The sequence below is a fragment of the Falco biarmicus genome, chromosome 8, assembly GCF_023638135.1.
Source record: "Falco biarmicus isolate bFalBia1 chromosome 8, bFalBia1.pri, whole genome shotgun sequence".
Classification (NCBI taxonomy): Eukaryota; Metazoa; Chordata; class Aves; order Falconiformes; family Falconidae; genus Falco; species Falco biarmicus.
In genome coordinates this window covers 41,694,115-41,717,011 of record NC_079295.1, presented here as the reverse complement: position 1 = coordinate 41,717,011, position 22,897 = coordinate 41,694,115, and the positions used below count along the sequence as shown (strand labels likewise).

The window sequence follows — 22,897 nt, the reverse complement described above, 5'->3', positions numbered from 1 at the left end:
TAATAAGAACACGGAGCAAGGTTACATCTTCCAGGAAGGAATGCACAGGAACTGCTGCGTTTCATTGGCGTTTGATTCCAGCTATAAAATCGCTGACCTCCTTTCTCTCTGATAACACTTCCATTGATTTTTTTTTACCTTGATTCTTCTCTGAATTTGCCCAGTTTCCTCTCCCCCTGCCATTTCACCCAATTTAAGAGGGGCAGAGGTGGAGGAGAGAGGAAGGAGCTCTCCTTTGGGAGGAACCAAGCCACCGGGCACTGGCCAAGCACAAGCCCTTGAGCTCCAGCCTGCAAGAGCAACCGTTCCTGTCCCACACCCTCTGGATCAAGCCGAACCTGCTCACTTCCATCCACAACCTTACAGCTTCTGCTTCTTGGCTTGGAGCACTTGTATCTCATCTCATTATTTGGAGGGGAAAAAAAAAAAAAAGAAAGCAGAACTACTTTTACTTGGTACATCCAAATCTCACAATTTTAGCACCAATCATCCAGTCTTCCTCAAGCTAAAGCATTTGGGGAAAGGTAATCATACAAAAATGATAGTTTTTAGTAATATTAAAAAAAAAAAAAAAGATTCTGTCTCTGATGTAGTGGGGGCGTGGAAAGCTTAAATAGGAAACTGTTAAACACAGACCCCAATGCTATTTGTAAAACCCATCCATTTGTGGGAGCAGGATCATGATACTGCAATGCTTATTTTGGTAATACTCAGCAATGCTATTCCAGTACAGGCATTCTTATTTGCATCTCTAGTTCATAAAAATCACATTAGGTAACTAGACAAGTAGAAATAAAAAAACAATCATCCTTACAAAAACATTGCAATCCCTTACAAACTAGAATTACTGCCTCCTCCATTTTTGTTCCAGTTATCAGGAAGAAAACAGAGTATCTCATAATCTGGTTTTTGCATTTCTGATAAATTAATCCATCAATGATAAATTAAGTCAACCATCAAGAAATTGTTTAAGTCTCATTCAGACTTCAAGTGGAACTGGTTCCAATCGGCTTTGCCTTTGGTAGCAAGAACATCTTGTCCCATACCGAGGAATTTGTGGTGACAAGTTGTGCTTGCCTGGACAGCTGGCAAAGGGGTTGTGATTGTGTTACTACACAGAATACAGCTCAGAGTGTTATACAAATAATATGAATAGAAGTGGTTTTATTGAGCTGGTTAAAACACACACACCACAAAATACCCTCCTGTGAACTTCACAAGAGCAAAAAGCTGCAGAATTTCTTTTTGAAAAGCACTGCTTGGACCTTCTTTGGTAATTTTTGAGGTTTTAAGTGAAAAAAATCAACTTTCTGGCTCATAACCCCTTCCTGCCCCTCCCCCCCCCCCCCCCCCCCCCGCAGCTAGAAATGTATCACAGCTTACATCTACAGCACCTCTCCTTATAGCACAGCAATAAGATCAGCAGACCAGTCCCACTTTGCTAAACTATCCAGAAACAGGCAATGCTGGCTGGAATTATCTGACAGTAATTCTATTATCAGATTTAGTAATGCTGATATATTCCTTCTGCATTTCCCGAATCTTCAACGCAAGTACAATCTGGCCTGCTACACTTTGTTCCCTTACAGTGTTCTGGAGGCACAAAAAGCGATCATGTTAAATGCTTACGCACAGGAGGGAAAGCCCTTGCGCTGTTCCTTGACCCACCGTGGCAAGGAAGATGAAGAAAGGACCATGACCTACAAAATGGTAGTCATACAAACACGGCACCTGTCTCATATGTAAATCCTGATTCATACTCCTATTTCTCTCTAGCAGAAACAAACAAAACCTGCAAGACACAGGACTATCAACTAGCAGAAAATAAGGAGGATAAGGAGGGTGCAATCAATCATTAAGACCTTTTATTTACATCAGCTTAAGACAAGCAGTTGCTCTCCCTGTTAAGTCACCAGCCATTCTGCTGACAGACGTTAACCTCCCACCACCCTCATTACTCAGCACTATTTCCAAAAACTACCCCCAGAGCCCTTAGTCCCAAAGGCACAGAGGTGTTGTCTTCCCCATCCTTGATGTTTATCCAATTTACAGTTCCTAGATGCCAACGTCTCCAAAACCCATGCCATTCCACAAGGCAGTTTTTAATAATGATAAAAGCAAAAATAAAAGCCAAGCGGTTCTTGTTACCCAAACCAGCTCAGCCTTGGAGATAAGTGGTGAATGAACAGTCTCCTCTCCACCTGGCCCTTCTCCCCCACACAGTCCCTCAGAAGCCGGGGTAACTTTTCCCAGACACACCAGGCGCGCAGCAGCAGCAAAGAGGAGCTGCCTGCCTTCCCTTTGCAGCAGCCTACCTAGGGCAGCTGAACCTGCCTACTGTCTGCATCCAGGGCAACAAGGCATCTTTATTAGCAATGCTCCGCTTAGACGATGGCGAGACCCCCCCAGTGTGGGATCAGAGCCGGACCAGCAGGACTGTGCTGCTGTTGTTGCCCCTGCATGGCCCTCAGCAGGAGGTTGTGCTGCTGTTCGCGAGCTGGAGGAGCAGTGTGAGGCTCCAGCGCTCGCCCCCTGCACACCTACAGCCGTCTTCACAGAGTTCAGCCACCGGTGCTGTAGAAATACATTTACCAATAGCTCTTTGGAAAAGCAGGACAGACCCACATGAACAGGCTCCAAATCCTAAAGACAGAAGGTCCCTCTCTCCAGGACAGAATAATTGCTCATAATTCCCACGTCCACCAGCAAGACTACAGCTGTTTCAGGTTTCTTGCATTTTAAAGAAAGAATCCCAAATGCTTTTCTCAAAATGAAACTGAAGTGCGTACTGGCAGCTACCACAGTACCAAGAAGTAGAAAACTCTGAAATTTAAAGCACCAAACTTTTTTTCCCATTGTATAGGAGTATTTCCATTGTATAAACAGGGGACCAAGGAGCCGATGAGCCCAAGGTCACTTGCAAGTCAAATCCAGGCTTGTTCAGTTCCAGTACAAAGTCTGAACCCAAAACAGGCCAAATGCACATTCTAAGGTGAACAGGTTGAGTTGCATTGAGTCAGAAGAGCAATGTGCTCAGCTCAGTACAGACTCCAGCTCCGCCTTTGCTGAAATAGTATACGTATGTATCATAAAAGGTAACAAGGAGATAATCCACTTAATTTTAAGAAAAACAGAAGTCCCATATTAAGTGATATAATATTGATCCATTCTAGCAAAAGTGAATTTTAAAAAACAGGCCATAGGCTCAGCTGGCTTCAAGAAAGCGACCACGTCCAGGAGGCTCTCCGCTAGCTCTGCACACAGCAGCCTTCCAAAAGCCACCAGGAGCCCGTCCTGCCACCGGGGTGAACAGCCCGGAGGGTTGCTGAAGGCAGAGCTTCTCCCTGCACAGATTCCGGCAGTACTCACAGCCATCTCAAACATCTTGATTAGACGACAAAGATAGCAGTGACTCATCCCAGCATTTTTTTCCCCCTAAGGGGAGTAGTTCTGCGGGTGAATCAGGTGTTTTCTGAGCCAAGCACTGACTACCAGAGGTTTCCATCCCTCATTCTTTTTCCCAGCTCTGGCACTGGCTCACACAACACACCAGGTACGAAACCACCTCAGGTGCTTCCATTTTCCTTCAGCTCTTAGCAGCAAAGTCCTACTCGCCTCCCACATAGAAAAAGGGACCTCTTACACAGTGCTTCACAGCTCAGTGATCACATATGGTATGATTAAAATAAATTGTTTATGCTGGCAACAGTTTTGTTTGAAGTTTATGGCTAAGGTTCTTCTATAATACTCTGAAAATCTGGGCTGCACATAAAGCAAGCAATGGACAGAATAAATCCTCTATTACCAATATAAGTAAACATTCTTCTCAAATATAAAGAAACATGTGCCAGATTAACTTTGCTTTAAGATTTGTTTGTATCACTGAACTACTCTGCTTTGAAGTTAAATTGTAAAAGATACCATAAAGCAAAAAATAATCAAGCCAATGTGTTCATCAAATGACAGCAGAGTTTTCCACTGGGTATTTATGGCTGACCCAGAAAGTGGTAAGAAAATAAAGAAGCATACAGATAGGTTCTAAGAGGAGGAAACAAAGCGCAATATAAAAGGGAAGAGGGAACCAAGCCAGGTAATATAAAAGGGAAGAGGAAAAAAACTAAAATGTAATACAAAAGGGGAGAGAAGGAGAGGATGGATATGATGTGGGGGTAGCAGCATCAGACTAACAGGTCAGTTTTCAGCAGTGGCATTTTGTATGATTAATATGGTGACAAAAATCAGTGTTGGGCTGTTCACTGCTGCAGCTGGAGAAGACTGAGCTGTATGGGTGCAGACAATTAAGTCTGCAGCGTAACAGAAACAGCTACTAAGAGCATCAGCAGTAAAACCTAGGAGTACCATGGCTTCCCAGGGTCAAAGAAGTCATTGTGTTTTAAAAGGGCACACAGCATTGATCAAGCCATCAGCAAATTCTGTCAGGTACCCAGCGAACAAAGCCAGACGTATACATTTGCTGTGCCTGCTCCAGCTGAACTAGCGCAAGCACCTCTTCATAGAGCATCACTGTGTCTTCTGAGCTAGTCCAATATACATATAGACACATACAGATACATACATTCTCCAACTTCACTCTGTGCATCCCTCGCTAGGCGCTAGAGCCTGCAAGTACAGCTGCTCAGCTATTTGTACTACAGAGCAGTGTGTTTAAAAAAAGCCAGATGACTTTCCTTAGCAGATTTTTGGAACACATCATTACTTAGTAAACGACATAAAATCTCAAAGCTCTGTGAGAAGCTGCGGCGTTACCCACATCTCACTGTTGGCCTAAATACAGAGATTCAAGCAATTCAGGAGAACTATAGAGTCAAGAAAAGAGATTACAACTGCAGAAAAATCCAGCTTCTGTTAACAGCTTTGCTAAAAATATTCGCTAACCCAGTTACCCCAATTCAGATAACAGTCTCCTGCACATCCTTTGCTAAGTGAGAGAATAATTTAGCAGTCAGAATGATACCTGTGTATCAGAGACTCAACTTCCCCGTAGATTCCCAATGTGGCTTTAAAAATCAGCTTTCACCCCTCAAAACAAGAGGTTGCCTTTACCTCAGAGGCTGCCACAAGGACAATCAAATAGAAAATAGAAAATACTGTGTCATAGCAACAGTATCCAAGTAAAATCAGGATTTTGTTCAGGACTACAGCAAAAGTTACTGCAAGCCTTTGGGCCATTTGAGATGTAAGGAAATGTGTTTTTCAGTATTGCATCCTCCTCGTGCCACAGAAATGTTTAACAGCAGCTTCAAAACAACTACAGTTTTTCAAGAATCCTACTGCTCTCTGTCCCAGAAGAGAGCCTCTTACACCAACCAAGAGCATCTCCCATCCATCATTATAACTAGGTAGTGAAGTAAGGTTTCTTTTAGCAGAGAGTGAAGCACTGAAAAAACGAATCACTTTTAGCAAAGACATCTAAGAGGCCTACTATTAAATATTTAAGTTCTTATCTCTGAATACTCATTTCTCACAGGGAAAAAATCCAACATTCTTGGTCTCATTTAGGCTGTATCTCCTAATTTGAAAATATGCATTTTCTGAAGCTGTCGTGGGACCAATTATTGATATTATAATGGGAGCCCGATAACAATCACATGCATTTCCAGGACATCCCATAAAAAGTCAAGAACCAGAGAGGCCATAAATATATAGAAACAACTTGTCTCTTTCCAGTAGATAAGTAAAACCAGAAATCCATCAGATGTACCAAGCCTGTGACTCCACATCTTTAAGATTCTGAAGGATCCCATTTTGGATATTTTGAGGTAAAGCTTTTTCTGATGTTGTTTTGTTTTGTTTTTTAAGCATGCAATATTTTCACACTCCAAAATCCAATAAAATTTAATAAAGGTATTTTCTCAGCTCACAAAGCCATCATGCAGACAAGCACCATTATCCAACGTGTATCTTCCAGTGGAGCTGCAAAAACAAACCTTGGCAAAACCACAGTCAAGTCAAAAGTGTCAAGCAATTACCGAGCAACTCTAAATCACTTTTCAGCTTCTACACCTGCAGCGTCAGCTGAAGCCCAGATTACCCCGTATTGCACAGCCAGGCTGTTGTCTCAAATAACTTGGACCCAATGTCCCTTCCTTTCTGTGGCCACAGCAAAGCCCCACTGCCTCACCCTGCAGCACCCTGGTTCTCAACAGTACAGAGAACCGCAAGCAGACCCTGAACCCAGGCTCGTTGCCACACAGCTACAAGGGTTTTTAAGTCATCTGAGTATTCCGGTAAATAATTTTTCAGAATGAGTCTTAACTTGGCATGACCTCTGAGTTTTAAAGGGCTGCAGCAACACCAAAGCAAACAAAAGAAGGAAGGTAAAGAGTCTCAAAGTAGTTGGTGGGTAATTGTGTTAGGTCTTGTTGGGCTACATTAAGACAAAACATGTCAAGCTCAAAGGGACCCAACAAAAAAAGACACAAAAACATCCTCTGCACAGGACTGTTGCCTGTGTTATGACAAAAAAACCCCACCAAAAACAAAAAAAAAGAAACCCAAACAACAAAAACCAAACCACAAATACATCTCCTGGTGTAGTAGAGATCTTTAACAAAAACATTCCTGCCAATTCCAAAAGCACTTTTGTATTCAGCCAAACCAGCCAGAATTTAACAAGAAATGCATCGGCAACCAGCCTGTCCCCAGCCATGGAAGCTAACAAGTGGAAACTGGATTTTGTGCCATCCTTTTCCAACCAGAGAACAGATCACCCCGTTCATTTGTTCCTTTGATGCCACTGACCCCTTTTCAACACAACCACAACTCTTTTTTCCCTACGCATACGGTATTACTGATAAACAACATGGCTCAGTTTACGCACACTGAAATCTTCAAACAAGCAAACTGACTAACACTGACAACACCAGCTATTTCCCATTGCCCTCAGCGGAGGGAAAAGCCAACCTTTAAGAAAACACAGGTTTGAGACCTGCAGGTGTTGCAGCTCTGCAGCTCGCTGTGATACGCCGCTTACAGAGTTAGGAACATATGTCAGCGCCTGGAGACACACCAGGCATTTCAGAACAAGTAAATTTGGAAGAAAACACATCCTAAGTTGAATCATTTTAATGATAACAGGAAGGACACCAAAAATAATAGCAAGGGCATCAGCAGTCTAGTTAAAAACTGTCAAGAAGAGCTAAATTAAATAATCTCTCCTCCTGTTTTTACGGCAGCATGCCCTCCCCACCCCAATCCTCAAAAAACCGACTACAGAGAAAAGCATATTAATATGAAAGACTTAGAAGTGGCATCCCATCCTTCATTTTATCTCTTGTAACAGCTTTTATTCGTCTGGCACAGTTTGAAATGCTGAAACAATATGTGGAGAGATATAAGTACACATTACTCCCCGACAGCTTCCTCGCTGCACATTGAGCCTTTGTTTAGGGCAGGCAGCTTCAGGAGAAAACATCTCCAATGATGCAGGGGGAAAAAAGTACTCCCAGACTTCCCCAAATACCAATAAATCTGACTGTACCAGACCAAACAGCCATTTGCAGAACTGAATCCAAACACCAGTGACTAACACTGCACCTAGTGTGCGTTTGTTAGTTAGTTAGTTAGTTAGTTAGTTAGTTAGTTAGTTAGGGGAAGGGAACAAAGACTGCAACAAGCTGGAATGAGGAACATGAGTCCAGATGCTGAATGGTCTAAACCAAAGGCACCCTGCAGGAGCTACCAGAGGAGAACAAACATTGAGAGTTTCCCAGCTGTTGGACAGTCCATCTTGTTGAAATACATCATTTATATGTTAAGTTTCAAAGCTTGAAGTAGGAATCCATGTTTTTGACAGGATGAAGATACTTTTAGAGAAAGATATCAAAATGGGATTAGAAAAAGATTAAAGTGTTGGATGCCCTGAGAAAACACGAAAGGGAAACTGCTTTGGTAAAGAAAATAAGATTTGTATTTTCAGTAAATCATCTTTCTAGCACCACCAACAACAAAGAGAAGCTATTTACACACCTTATTTCTTGCTACATTTTTAGGAAACAGAAAAGCGCACACAAGTACAACTTCAAGAAGCACACATTGATCCACGTTCAATAATTTTCCCCCAGTTCAGCACTTACAGACAAACTTGAAAGAATATCCTTTCCAGAAGGGAAACAGCAGAGGATTCAGAGAAGAAACAAACGGAACACCACCACCCCCCACAAACCACACCGTCTCTGCAGAAGTGACTATGCTTATATCTCCCAAGAATGTGCCAAGTAGCATTTAACAAGCCAAGGATTTTGCGCTGAACATTAACTGGAAGGGAAGTATCTCTGTCTCAGGAGCATCTGAAGAGAACTGGTTTGGTGCCAACAGCCCTGGGAGCCGAATCAGCTGCCACTCATCCTGACACCTGTGGTGCAGCCTGGGGGAACCCCCAGAGCATCGCCTGCCATGGGGCTCGGGCAGACACGAGGGCATTGCTCATACAGCCCACTCACTGCTCTCTCAACAACGGCACACCCTGCCTGTGTGGATGCTCCATGTTTCAGAGCTCCACATCAGCCAAATCCCCACGCAAATCCACAAGGCTTCCTTAGGAAAGCTGCCTCCCCATCCCATACTGACCCAGCCCTGGTTATGGGACTGGACAGACACAAAGGCTGGTGATGGAGAAGGAGAATGTTTGGGGTTTGGAGCAGCTCAGAGACTTTGCAAGCCTGTATCGAGACAGGTATTTTTTCCACTGATTTACATTATGGGAGAGTAAGTAATACTGCACACTACAATTGCTTTGGTGCTTTATGGGAGTATCGCTGTGTCAAGACATAAATGTACCTTATTTCTTGATAATTACTTCTAGAACAGTTTCATTCTTTAGCCAACACACTGTAAAAACAGAAGCAAAAAAACCTACTGTGCTGGTCATCTCACCAGTCCCATCATTTTAACCTTCTACACAAGCTCCTGAGAATCAGTACGAAGCACAGCAGTATGCCTTAGGAAAACAACCACTCTCTTTAAATAACAAGCATGCAAGTAGCTCCCTGAATGGCTACCACCCCAGTTCTTCAGTAAATTAAATCGTTTCTTCTGCAAGGCACAGAAAGCCATCCGGACCCAGCGGAATCATTTTGTATTTGTTCTTTCTCAAATGAGCAGTATTATGCAATGATCTACAGGCTTCTTCTTGCGGTATCTACTGGCTTAAGCTACTGAGAGACATTACCCCCAAAAAATCAAGTGCCAGATCTGTCAGTTTTGTGCTGCTGCTGCTCTGGAAATAGGCTGACCTGAAAGCAACATAGCCCAAAGCCCCAGGGGAACAAGCACAGCACATCGTGGTTCATCTCATCCACAGAACAGGAAAATGCAGCAGGTTAGAGACATTCGCAGTTTATGCTAGGATACAGGAAAATCTCAGGGTGTAGGAAGATTAGCAACACTTTTGAAAAAAACAGCTCCCACAAAGGGGTTTGTCAGCTCTTGGAGTCTTCAGATACATCGATTCCACATAAATGTCATGCTTAGCTATGCCAGCTACTTGTGTCTCAACAACAGCCCTTCACAAAACCCTTCATGCAAAACTTGCTGAGGCTTCACTGGAAAAGGAGAGTTGAGCAGAGCTGGAAAACGCACAAAAGTTGCTGGGAGACACAGCAAGCATTAGCTTCCCAGATTACGTGTTCTACTAGGAAAATAGCATGCTACAGAGCCACTGACATATTTTACGCCAAGACAGAAGTCCCATCTCACTTCACACCCTACATCAAACTGGCATGAGCTTTTTATAAAAGGTATTTATAGATACATCACGAACAAATCCTCCATAAGCATTTGTGCACTTGAAGTAGAGATGGATGCTCGGCTTTTGTTAGAAGCACAATGTACCACACCCCATGAAAAAAGCCATGCAGCACAGAGTAGGTTAATTTTTTATTTATTTTTTTTTAACTAGTCATCTATCTATTATCCCAGGGGGAGGTTTCAGGTCTGTCTTAACCATTGAGTGACAACTGCTTAACAGCATACAAAGACCTCTGTGCAGGATGGACTTTAAGAACATGTCTTCTTTTCATTAGTACAAATTCTGCTGACTTCACTGGCATACATGAAATAAAAGGGAAAGTGTATCAAAATATTCTAGGGATGGAAATAAGTGAGAATCTCTCCACAAGGCATTCCAAACAGTACTTTTAGCAGAAAGTATCAACAAAAAACCAACCACCACCCTGCTCATATTCCACCCCACCCACTGCAAAAGAATCAAGCCATCAATTTTTGCTTTTCTCCATTTCATGGAATATGACACTGCAAAACAGCGGTGACCACTGCACAGCAGCAGAGTACCAGGTGGTGATTTGGGGTTTGTTTTTAGGCACAACAGTTCATTACGTGGAACGTTTCTCAGATGAAACAAGTGATGAATTTTCCCCCGGGTGAGTGACGCGTGCCCTGCAGGGACCCCGCTGTTGCCCCTGCAGCTCTCTGCTGGTTTTGTGGTGGGCAGCCGAGTGCAGAGCTGGCGGGGAAGGCTCTGAGCTGCCCGCCTGACACCGAGCGCGCAGCACAGAACTGCAGCGCTCAGCAGCTCCTGCTAAGCTGGGCTTTACACGCGCTCGCACGCTGCAGCTCCAAAAGCAGCTGACAACCAGAATGAAGAGTCTTTTATACCCTTTCTGGTAATATTAACATGAGGTTTCCGAGCTGGCTAGAAAGATTTGGTTTAGATGTTCCTCCTTCTAAACAGGAGATATTTGCCTGAAAAATCAGTTTCTGATGAGCCTTGCACTAAAAGGCAAGCAGTCGCTCCAGACCAAATACGGTCTCCTTCACAACTAAATTCCTAAATAATTTACAACAGGGGGTAAGGGAAAAAGGCTAGAAACACTCTCCCCCATAAACCTCAGCCAGAAAAGTATCCCCACGGGGAGCATCTCGCCAGGTGCTGAGCCTCCCTGCATCCTTCCTTTGCAGATGCTGAGGAATAAAAGCACTTGGAACAACAGGGAGAATCAGGAAGAAAGCACATGCCAGAAGACTGCCCCAGTTGTTTGCTACAGCAAACAGCTCCACGCTCTCCAACAAGACTGTAAGAAGCAAGGCATCTAGAAAAATACATTTTTAGGTATGTCAGCCAACACAATCAATCAGAGAGTCACCTTGAGGTTGCAGAAGAGCAGAAACGTAAAATGGAACTGCAGTCTGTTGAGACTGTTGGGTAGCTAACCGCAAAAGAACGCAATGGATTTACCACCGTTGCCTTTTCCTGCCATGGTTAAAGATGAGATACATCCAAAAGGCTTTTATACTTTAAACTTTAAAGTAGAATCAAAATACAGTCGGTTTTCTCTAGTTTAACCTCAGGAAAATTTTAGTAAGACATTTTAATCTTCCATACTCCGCTGCGCTGCATGTGCAAAGCGCATGAAGATGGATGGAAGAGGCTGGAATATAAGACACTGGGTCAAATCCCAACCCCGAAGGGTTTAACTGGTTTGAACAGAGTGAGCGTATTGCCCTAGGGCTTCCCTGACAAAGGGCTCTGAACCACACAGCCACAGGCATCCCCAAGATACAGCTTTATTCATGGCTTGAAACATATCCTGGGGAAAGTCAAGCCTAAGTTGTTAGGCTTCCTTCATCGCTGTTGGTTTTCAAGACATCTCATCAAGTCATGATCTTTATTTTTCATTAAAAAATCTGCTCAAGGCCCTAGGTAAGCATAACAGGAGGTGACGGTGGGAAGTTCAGAAAGAACGCATTTTCCCCACAACTGTTTGTTGCGAAGGAGGAGTAAATTTATTCAGACTTACTAGTCAGAAAAAATAGGTGTCCTTTAAATCCTTTATACTTTTTTTTTTTTACATGATGGCAGAACTCCTCTGGAGGGGGGGGGGTGGTTTTGCTTGGTTTTTTTTTTAATTTTAACAAAACTCATTTCTTTCCAATATTTTATGGAACAAAAACAAAAGCTGCATTGCAGTGTTTTTCAAATGCTACAGTAAAACAAATTTAAAAAAGCATTTGGTTCTGGTTTGGTTTTGCTTTATATAATGTTTCTAAGAGCTTCTGAAGACGAACATGTTGCTTTTCCAGAAGGAAGTGTACTCTGGTAACGCCTTCCACCAGAACCGGGATTCCTCGCCCCTGCAAGGCTTTGTTGGTTGGAGCTAAGCAGCCACTGTAAACCAGTGAAGAATAACAACTGGTACGATTTCTACTAAGGTACTGCAGTGGTATCCACTGAAGATCAAGTTCCATCAAAGCTCAAGGAGCTCGGTACTGCGAATGAAGAGGACAAAGAACATGGGAAGATTTCCATGTTCACTTACACCTACAAAACTACAGGCACCCCCACGGAACCCCAGCCGGACGGTTTCTCTTTGGGGGGAAGCAGCTCTACTGGAGGACATGTCACACTAATTAAGATGACTAAAATGTGCACCGAAAAAGACCTTTATGTTGCCCTGTGGAGGGAAAGGAATACTCCAAGCTTCTGACTAGATTTTCAAGATGGCAAACAACCCCCAAAAATGATCCTGCCGGAATGAGTATATACACATAAAAATAAATATTTATATGTATTTATGTAAACAAATACATGCACTTTTCTCATTTCTGCTTTTTTACACTTCCATGGCAGGACATTGAAAGCTGCTGTTATTTTTCCTTTCTACATTTAGCAAAGGAATTACCTCCTGCCTGCAGGATATAAATACCTTTTTCAAAGCATCATAGTTACTATTTTCCCAGACAACAGATACTTTATAGACAAAGATGCATTACATAATTGCACATTGACTTAGGTGGGAAAAAAAGGATTCTGTATTCCACTTCTCTTAATTGAAAGATAGCATTGTTAAGGGATTTACATGGGATATACTTTAATCTACTTCTACTTCTTTAATCTATGTATTTAATCATATCTGGTATGTCTGAGAATTTCTTTGGGGGGGGGGGGGGCAGGGGGGAGAAATTTGCTGACATTTGTTCCTTAAACTTCCAAACAACTGTGCTACAGTTACGCTTTTGCTCCAAATATTTGTTGACCAAAGATAACCCTCCACTGCTGATAGAGGCTGATAACCAGTTTGGTTATTCTATTGTTAACAGACTGTTGTGGGTGTTCTGACTTTAACCCTCAAATAAAGAAAATTAGTTTGGCTACACAGAAGACAGGTAATAAGAACAAATTAAGAAAAACAAATTAGCTGTTTATGTCCAGAATTATTTTTTTCTTCACATCCATAACTGTTTTGCAACTTTCATGAAAAAAGTTTATTAGAAACTCAAGGTTTTGATATCCTAACAAATCAGACCAGTAACAGCTCATCCTTTGTGTTACCAAGATCTCTATCATAAGTACAGTGTGGATCACCCTATGGCTGTAAGCACAGCAGACTGACGTGTAAAATGAAGCACTGAAGGCACGGGCTGGTCAGACAGCAACCCAAAACCACAACCGAAGTCCAAGCGCCTGCTGTTGCCTGCGTGGGCCCACCAAACCCAGCAGAGCCCCGCAGGCCAGCCCAGCCGGGAGGGACCCCCCGGGGAAGCTCCAGCCCCAGGCACAAGAGCCGGGGGCGGCCCCTTCCCAGGCCAGGCTGGCAGAGGGGCTGCGCCACGCTCGACGCCGGGCAAAGGGGCCCCATCCCGCCCCACAGCGCGCCCCCAGCCCCACACCTGGCTCATTGCAAAGCCTTTGCCATGGCCAATCCACCCCACAGCGGGCCCCCAGCCCCACGCCTGGCTCACTGCAAAGCCTTTGCCATGGCCAGCAGCCTGCTCCTTGCGAGGCCGGGGGGGGAGGGAACACAGAGCTCCGCGGTTGCTGCAAGCGCGTTGTCATTTGATGTTTTAAATTTTTTTTTTTTTTTTTTTTTTTTTTAATGAGAGGGAAAACGCTTCCCCTGGCGCGGGCCGTATGACGGAAGGATGCTGGGGCTGTGCCCCGCTCACGCCGCCGGGACGGGCGCGCTCCGGTGCCGGCCCGGCTTTGTCTCGCCGGGAGGGGGATGCTGCGCGGCCGCGGAGCGCTCCCGCAGCCCCGGCGGGAGGGGACCCTCCTCGGGGACCCCCTTCAGCCCCCCATCCCCCGCCTCAGCCCCCCGCGCACCGGTGAAACTTTCTCCGGCGCTGCCGCAGGGGCGCGGCGGAGCGCGGCCGGCCGCCCCCGCGGAGCGCCGAGCATGCCCAGTCACCGGCATGACATCAGCGCCGGCAGCGCGGCCGCCCCCGCGCCCCCACCCCTCCCGGCCCGGCCGGACCCCCGCGGTGGGGAGCAGCCCCCACCCCCACCCCCCCGCTATGGGGGGGCAGCCCCGCCGCCCCTCCTTCGCTCCGCCGCAGCGGGAACAATGGCCGCGGGGCCCGGCGGCGGGGCCGCGGGGAGGGATGCTCGCCCCGGTAACGGGGGGGAGGAGAGGGATGCTCGCCCCAGTACCCCAGTAACCGTGAGGGGGGGACGGATGCTCGCGCCGGTAACGGGTAGGGCGTGAGGGTGCTCGTCCCGGTAACGGTGAGGGGGAGAGGGACGCTCGCCCCGGTAACGGTGAGGGGGCGACGAATGCTCGCCGTAGCGGGTGGGGCGGAAGGACGCTCGCCCCAGTAACGGTGGGGGGGGGAACGGATGCTCTCCCCGGCAGCGGGTAGGGCGGAGGATGCTCGCCCCGGTAACGGGGGGGGGGGGGGGGGGGGGGAAACGAATGCTTGCCCCGGTAGCGGGTGGGGCGGAAAGATGCTCGCCCCGGTAACGGTGAGGGGGGGACGGATGCTCGCTCCGGTAGCCGGTAGGGCGGGAGGATGCTCGTCCCGGTAACGGGGAGGCGGGGGGGGAGGATGCTCGCCCCGCCGCGGCACCGCGCAGGCGGGAGAAGGGGCTGCGGCAGACTCACCCCGATGACAACCGTCTCCTCGCCCTTGAATTTGGGGATGAATTTGTCCCCCCGGAGAATCTCCGCCTCGTTGAGGGGCCGGAACCGGCACATCACCTTAATGCTGCACTCGGCGGGATCCGCCATGGCGGCGGGCACCGGCCGCAGGGAGCGGGCGCTCCGCCGGGCAGGTGCCGCAGACGCCCTGCTGCCGCCGGCCGGGGCGGGGCGGGGGGAGGGGCGGCAGCCGCTCGGTGCCGGCAGCGGCCGCTCAGCCCCGGTGGCCCCCGGCCAGGCGCGGCTGCGCGGGGAGGGGCGGCGGGCTGCCCCTCCCCCCCCCAGCGCCCGGGCCGGGCCGCGCGGGGGCTGCCGGGAGCCGTAGTTCGCGCGCGGGGGCGGCCGCCAGCGGCTCTAACGGCGCCCCGGGCTCCCCTTAGCGGGGGCGGGGGGACTCCCGGCTCAACGGGAGGTTACAGCGATTAACCGAGGGGTCGGTCCGGCTCGGCCTCGGACGGGGAGCGGCGTGTGCCCTCGGGCCGCAGGGCAGGTATTTCGGTATTTCGTTCCCAGCGGCACCGCCCGCCCGCTGCTCCCTGAGGGGAAAAACAAGGCGGGAACAAGGAGAGAGCCCCGGCGGCCTGTGTGTGCCCCTGACAAACCGTCTGTAACCAGGGTAAAGGGTATTCATCATTGGGATAGTCGCTCACTGCACGCAACACTCATTTCCAGTGAGGAGAAGCAGAAGCAATAGTACCTCCGAGCGATGCTCTGACCTTGTTAATTTTACAAGAAGTTTGTCACGATGCGGTCGGTGAATCAGCATCTGGGAGAAAGTGGCTGTAGCTGCTCCTATACATGGGGGGTGCTGACCCCCTCCTCCTTCCCCTGCACTTCCTGGGAACATTCCTTCCAGACCTGCTAAACACACCTGCAGCTTACCCTCCTGCCCCCAACCCGGGCCAAGGCTAGTTGCTTTCGCCACATTCATGTTATTTGAGATAGTGTAATGCAACACACGTAATCTCCGCCTCTGTCATTTTCTCCCTGCTAGACCACTTAAAGATGAATGCGACAACTGCTGGTGCCTTCTGGAAAGTTGTAGACATTCCCTGGACTTGAGCAACCACAAGCAGCTTCTGAAACTGGTTTCCTCCAGAGTGCCAGATTCATTAAATCAGCCTCAATCATACAGTCAAGATGGCAGTGGCAAGTCCGTCAACATTTCTACAGAGATTTCCCTTTCTCCTAACCACCGTGGTCGTCCTGCTGTGGATGTGAGAAGAGCAAGCCAGTTTCAAAAGCTCTCATGCCCTTCTTAAAAGCAATTACATCAGGGAGAGTTAGCAATGTGCAGCACATGATAAGACATTATTATATAATGTGATTTATTCCCGTGGATTACCAGTTATATAGCCCTTTTATTTCTCTTTATGTTTCAAGCTTTTACCCTGAATAGCAAATTTGTTAGTCATGACAAGTAGGGGCTTAGTCATAAAAGACAACCCTTTCGATGAATTAATCCTTATTTTTCTCCATTATCAAGAAGCTCATTTTGGAGCAAGACTGGCAAACCTCCGTTTTCCTGTTAGAACAGGTATAATCTGCAATCAGTAAGAATGCACTGAAGAGCCACCTTTTCTTAGCAGTTTTGTCACAGTACTACATTGTCTGTATCGCAGACAATACCGTATTGTCACAAAGCTGCTATTTTTACTACTTATTACCAAATTCCTGGGTTAAGCAGCCTAGTAGGACATTAGTTTTCAGCCAGATTCAAGTGATCGGAACTTCCTTGAGCTTGTGAACTTCTTCCAGGCTGTTCTGGATGCCTGATGGAAGGCATGATTTACTGTTTATTGGGAACCCGCTCCACATAAAACATGAACTACCAAGACACAGAAAAGTAGTCATACTCCACTGCTATAATCTTAAGCATTATCATTATTTTCTTTCAGTTCTGAAACCATACTTTTCCAGATTGTGCCCTTACAAGAAATGCCACTATAGGCATAGTTCACATGGGTTGATTGAGCGATGGTACACCAGAACTCAAGACAATTTTCTTGCTACCAGTACCACAAAAGTAAAAGAAGAGAACCTTGATGTCACCTTATTTTCCTACTTTTCCAGCAAGTTCTCCCGCTAATTACTAAGTCCACTATTTAGAACATCCTGGCAGATTAGATACAATTCGACAGTGAGCTCTGATTTTTCCTGAAAAAATTCTCAGCTGCGACAGTTCACTAAACAGCCCAAGATGTCAGAGGTCTCCAAAAGGACTTAACAATTCCCCTCCTCAAAGAGTGGGGTGAAGGGGGGACAGCCAGAAGAGAACAACAAAATTTCATTTCTCTGTGGATGAGCCGTCAATATTGCCAAGCTGTTCAGGCTGCAGGAAAACCAAGCAGCAGGCATGTGGTAGAGGGTCTGAACAACAGCATAACGTGATTTCTGGTAGAGGTGGTCCCACAGAAATAAGGGAACAGACACCTGGGCATTTCAGAAGTGAAAAGCAGATTTCTGATCCACAGAGCCAAAAGAACATTGCTTCATGTCGTTGCTTCTGGGCTCCAGGAATGAGCTTTAGAGTTGGGAAGGAGCTTCAGCAGCAGAAGAACAAGGTTAAATTTCTGCTGTTACAGAAACACACACCGGTGCTGGCTAGGGACCTAACCTACCAGCAGGGAGAGCGACTTTAATGTAGATCCCATTGATCTTGGCATCTCATCAATGGCCATTGAGATAAAATTTGATGATATGCTTATTTCATCAGTGTTGAGATATGTCTATGGGTAAAGAGGTGGTAAAGAATTTCTTCCCGGAGGTACCAAAAGGGTTGGGATCCCCATAATAAAAAGCAGTTTTAAATATCGAGGATAGTGTCCTGAAGACACCATCAGGGAAAATGTTTACAAAGCCAGAACATAATGTGTTTAACAGGAATAAAAATAAATAGAAGCCAAAGACTGAAGATCAGGCAGCAAAATGAGCTGAGAAGGCAGCTAGCAGGAACCGAGATACAGAGACAGTCTAATCTGTGTACCCTTGCACCACCAAAGGCAAGGAGACATGTTTATAGCTCAGGAGAGACCAAGCTGTGAGACCATTTGTCCAGGCAAAGGAAAAAATCAATAGCAAAGTGTATAGGATCTGCAGAACTGACCCTCTCAGTCACCCAAAATGATTATCCCCAAAGCCACACCTCCTTTGATCAGACAGGTAATGATCTCTTTGGTGATTAGGGGGCACAGGGTTCCTCTTTCTCACACTTCCACAGAAAGATCAGATATTTGGAAATAGAGTACTGCAAGTTCAGAGATACTGTCAGAAAGCGCTTGGACTACACTAGCAGGGAGTTTAAGAGCAGCCATTGTTTCCAATTTGCAAAACACTTCAATATATGCTCACTTTAAAGTATATACATAAAGCATGTTAAGCACACACATAAGTCTCAATCTTCATATGAATTATTCACATGATGCATAGGCATATAAATTGTGTTAACCCACCTATAAAAAAATGGATTAGCTAAAAATAAATAAAATCAATTTTTACCACTTTGTATAAAACTGTAAAATGTTTTAGCTGCTTCAACACTCAAAATATTTTTCCAAGTTGCAGACTTTCATTTGAGTTACTCAATAAACAACTCAAATTAAAGAACTGTAAGTTGGGGGGGAAAAATTGTCTTAAGTATAGGAATTTCTAAAGCAATCCTAAAAATCCCAACCAACTGAATGAAAAAAGCCCAAACCCATTAAAAAAAGACACACAATCCCAAACCACAAAGCCTCCACACCGAGTGTCATTGTGAGGGACAACACGCCCATTGTCAACCCCCCACCACCTTTACGCGTGAAGATCCAGAAAGAGTTAAAACCGCATTACAGGCAGATGATGCCATCTTCTGGTGTCACTTACACAGCTGTTGATTTAAAACCCCGATGACTAGTCTAGTCAGATCACCATCAGGAAGATGGGGGATGATGTTATTTTAAGCATCACTTTTATCCCCAGGGCAGGGTTCAGTGAAATAACATTAATTCAGGAGGAGTCAGTGAAGCATTAGCAGTGAGGGTGGGAAAGCAAGCACCAGGCTGCCATCAATTCACAGCTAGCTGCCACCAGCCTGTCCCCAGGGCCTGAAGTCAGGCAGCGTGGGGCTGCATCATCGCAGCTTGCTGAAGCAGGGCCTTGCAGTCCGTCAAAAAATCGGACCAAACTGCTACTGAGGTTTTGAAAGTGCAACTATTAATTATGCCTAGCCTTGGTCAGCTGATCATCTTCTGCCCCATTCACTTCTTTCTGCTGTCCTTAGGAGAGTTCAACTGCTGACAGGCACCACACTAGTTTTGGTGGGGGTTTGTTTCATTTGTTGTTTTTTTACAGGCATTCCTGAATAGGCAATACTATCTTGCCAGAATATATGGTATGACACATATGGTGCTGTGGTCTGTCTTTTCACATTACCTGTCAGAACTCTGAGGCAGCACTGGTGTGCTCCCTGCTGTCAGACAAAAAGATTTAGGTTGATATATCTGTTCTGTTAAAAATTGCCTGTTATCTGCTATAGCATGGCCTTAATTCCTCCCTCCTTCACTTGCTCCTTGCTCTCCAATTGATCTTTCTATATTAACCTCCCTGTGGAATTACATTTGTGTTAAGAGTTAAATCAGCACGTAATGGACTGAAGCCAGATTGGCCTAAACAGATTTTCCCATCCTTAGTCACAGAAACAATTGTAACTTTAGAGAAAAGACGAAAAAAAAGAAAACCAAACACCAACCAACCCACAACATAACTGTGGTACAGGGGAAAGGCTGTTCTGGCACACCGACAGGGCTCCAGACATCTAATTTCCTGCACAGATTTTGGGCCGTTGTGTTTCTTCACGCCTGCACATCCACTCACGCCGAGACTGTGCAGGGACTCCGGGCTCACTAGGTGATTTTCACATCTGGTACAGGAACCAGCACTTTCAACACCACTACGTATGAAGCACGAATGGGAAGATGATGCTGATACTCAGAGAAAAGAATGGACAAAGCCACTAAGTGGTGGACACCGCGCAAGTTCAGAAAGCAGTTCAGGTGCTTCACTGTTACTCCCTTTTAGTTTTCAGATTTTAGTCCTATTTCCATTGCTCTTTTTTTTTTTTTTTCTTCTCCTTTAAACTACCTGGCAACAATACTGACTGTGATTAAATGGGGTTAAATTTATAGCAAAATGTGACTTGCATAGGCGCTCTTCATTTTTTGTTCTAAATGACGCCATTACAAAAAATCCAACCCACACACAGATTGCATTTTAAGATACACCAGGTGACTCAGAAACAAGCAAGTCACTGGGAAAACAGGGAACTTAACCTGAAACTCCTTTTTCCTCTGGTATAACAGAAAGGCACTTTGGAAACAAACATTCTCACATTAGAGACTGGCATTCTGGGTACTGACAGTCACTGCAGCAGGATGGCACACATCAAACTGTTGCCTGTTGGAAAGAGAACTCTCAAAACACACTCTGTTTAGAGAGGAGATGATGTTTTATTCTGTGCAGGGTGCTCAGTGCTCTATTCCCACCAATCAAGCACACCTACTAGGATCCCTCATCAAATATTTACATGAGAGTTACAAAGCTCCACTTAACTAATACAATTATTCTGCCTACCTAATACATATTCACTGTGCTGAGCTCATCAGGTTTTCCGTGCCTGCGCAGGAATTGTGCTGAGCCAGCAAAAGTCTTTTATGCCTGTGCAGGGGTCTCAAGAGAGTCTTTGGTGGTCATTTGGGGAGGAATACCCCTACTCTTTTTTTATTCTTTTTATGGCCATGCATCATCTGAGGACACCAGAGCCCCTCTTTATCTTGCCAGCTTCTTGTTAACAAGATCTGTGTCCTTGGTCAGGAGATGTTGTCCTCCTCTGGAACTTCCTGGCCTTCATTCAGTCATCTATTAAAAAAAAAAAAAAAAAGGCTGTAAAATATATTTTAGATAATTCTCATTCTAAACCTTGACAGGCATTTACAGTTTCCTTCACAGCCAATCTTTGACCTTCCCACTACAAAATCAGCATCAAAACCAGTTTAGGGATAAGCGAGAACTTCACATCTCCTAGTTTCAGCCATTGCTGCTGGGTTTCTGCAAGCAGGGCGCTGGTGTTCCTAGGTCTTGCCTTAACACAGTCAGCAAAGATGCAACTACCCTCAGTCAGCAGAAGTTACCTGAAAGTGTTCTGAAGCCACTCCTCTGAGAGAGCTCCGTGTTCACTAGCAGGCCAAGGCACACAAGTACTTTGTGAGCTAGGTGCTTTTAAAAGGACAAAATAACATGCGAGTAAGAATTGCAGCCTGCTTCAAACTCCTATTCTCAGCCAATGGCTTTCTCACCAAATAGGAATGAAATCAGTGCTACGTTCTCTAGAAGCGCATCTTTACATTCTCCTTCTGGCCATTTAAGTAAAGTTTTGTAAAGAAAATTATCCACATGTATTCCCATTTCATACATGTACTATTCTCTCACATCATCACTGGCCTACAAGAGAAATGCTGCCATTAAATGCATTTAGGCACTCTGCAAATAGCTGTACGGCTGCTTTATTTCTGTGTGGGCTAGAGCAATGTATGTAACAGGGTATCTATAATGTGACCTCTGTTAAAGAAAAGCAACAGGCTCCCCAGGGTGAAAAACTCCAGGCAACGCAGTTCCAGGAGGACAAGCTGGGACACACAACAGCCCTCATTACAGATCTGCTCCCCACCACCTCGCATGCCCTGCCTTCACCACTGCCCTCACCCAAAAGCTGCCTGTTCCTTCCCCCCAGAAATCCCGCCCCGAGCGGCTGCCTGCTTCACGGTGCTTCCTGGTTACACGCTATTCCACAGTGGAGCCCCACATGCCAACATACCACTGCATCCACATCAACTGGTCAGGATGGCTTTCCTGGGAGATCAAACCAACCCAGGGTTGCTTTGGCTCACAGACAGCAATTGCCCATATCTAATGTGTTCCACATAATTAGCTGGTTAGATGAGAAGAAAACCAATCATCTTCCACATGCCTTTGTTCAAATGTAAACACGTGGATCTTAAAAGCTAACCCAACTTACATTGCCAACTTAGGTTGGGTCTGGAAACATTTCCTCTCTGTTACATGTGTCTTTCCTTTTTTCTTCTTCCCCAAGTAGCAATTTACTGTGAAGACAAGCTGTAATTTGTAACGGTTATTCTCCATCCTTCTAAAAGTAAGTCTGAATATTGCAAAACCTAGAAGTAGAATAAATAGGGAAGTGAGATTTGAAACCATTTCTCAAGTCAAATCCAGGAAGCCTGTCAAGATGACAATCCTGTATAAGGAGCATTTAGTTTTCTGTAGCTTTCAGAGCTTCAAACACAATGTGAATTTCTAGCAGGACACGCTATTTGGAAGGTCTCAGTCATTCTTCCTGTATGGTACTGGGAACTGAGTGGAAGGCTGACCAGCTGCGACCACGATGCCGAGTCCACTTCAGGATCATCAGTCACCTGGAAGGCTGCACTGTCTGATGATCCTGCTTCAAAAAAAAATCTTAATTACTGCAATAAGGAAATAGGAAACATTCCTGTTATTCTCTACAAAGGAGCTGGAGATAGTAAAGGAAAATGGACTATCAGGGAAGGAAAAGTGAGTCACAAAGTCATTAGCCTCAGGAAAACCACAAAGGGCTGCAGAAACTGTCGTCTTGTTTGTCGGGGCAAAATACCCCCAACGTACAGCCTGCTATAGTGGAGTAAAGAAAAGCGACAACAGAACAGGATAGTTAAGATGTTGTTTGGAAAGGAGAGGAAAAGCCCTACAGCAGAACTAGAAACAAAATGCCTACAATTAAACACATACCAAAACTCCAGTCAATCTATAGATTAAATCAATTAGATAAACCTTATTAGAAAAATAATCAGCATTTCCTACCATCTGGCATTTAAGGAAAAACTCTGCACATTACACTTGAAGTCCAATATAAATTGCTGTAGATTCAAAAATCTTGCCTCAACAACAGCCTCTAATATGTAACAGAACAACAA

General features: G+C 45.5%; 1 protein-coding gene across 1 annotated transcript in view; it reads right to left on the bottom strand.

The window, feature by feature from the left end:
- The window catches only part of KIF5C (kinesin family member 5C), an 85,505-nt gene extending 70,373 nt beyond the window's left edge, over positions 1–15,132 (bottom strand). Inside the window, exon 1 of the mRNA XM_056349851.1 lies at positions 14,859–15,132. Coding sequence (XP_056205826.1) covers positions 14,859–14,984 — 126 coding nt within the window. The 5' untranslated portion in view covers positions 14,985–15,132. The remainder of the gene's footprint in view (positions 1–14,858) is intronic.
- Between the last annotated feature and the right edge of the window lie 7,765 nt (positions 15,133–22,897).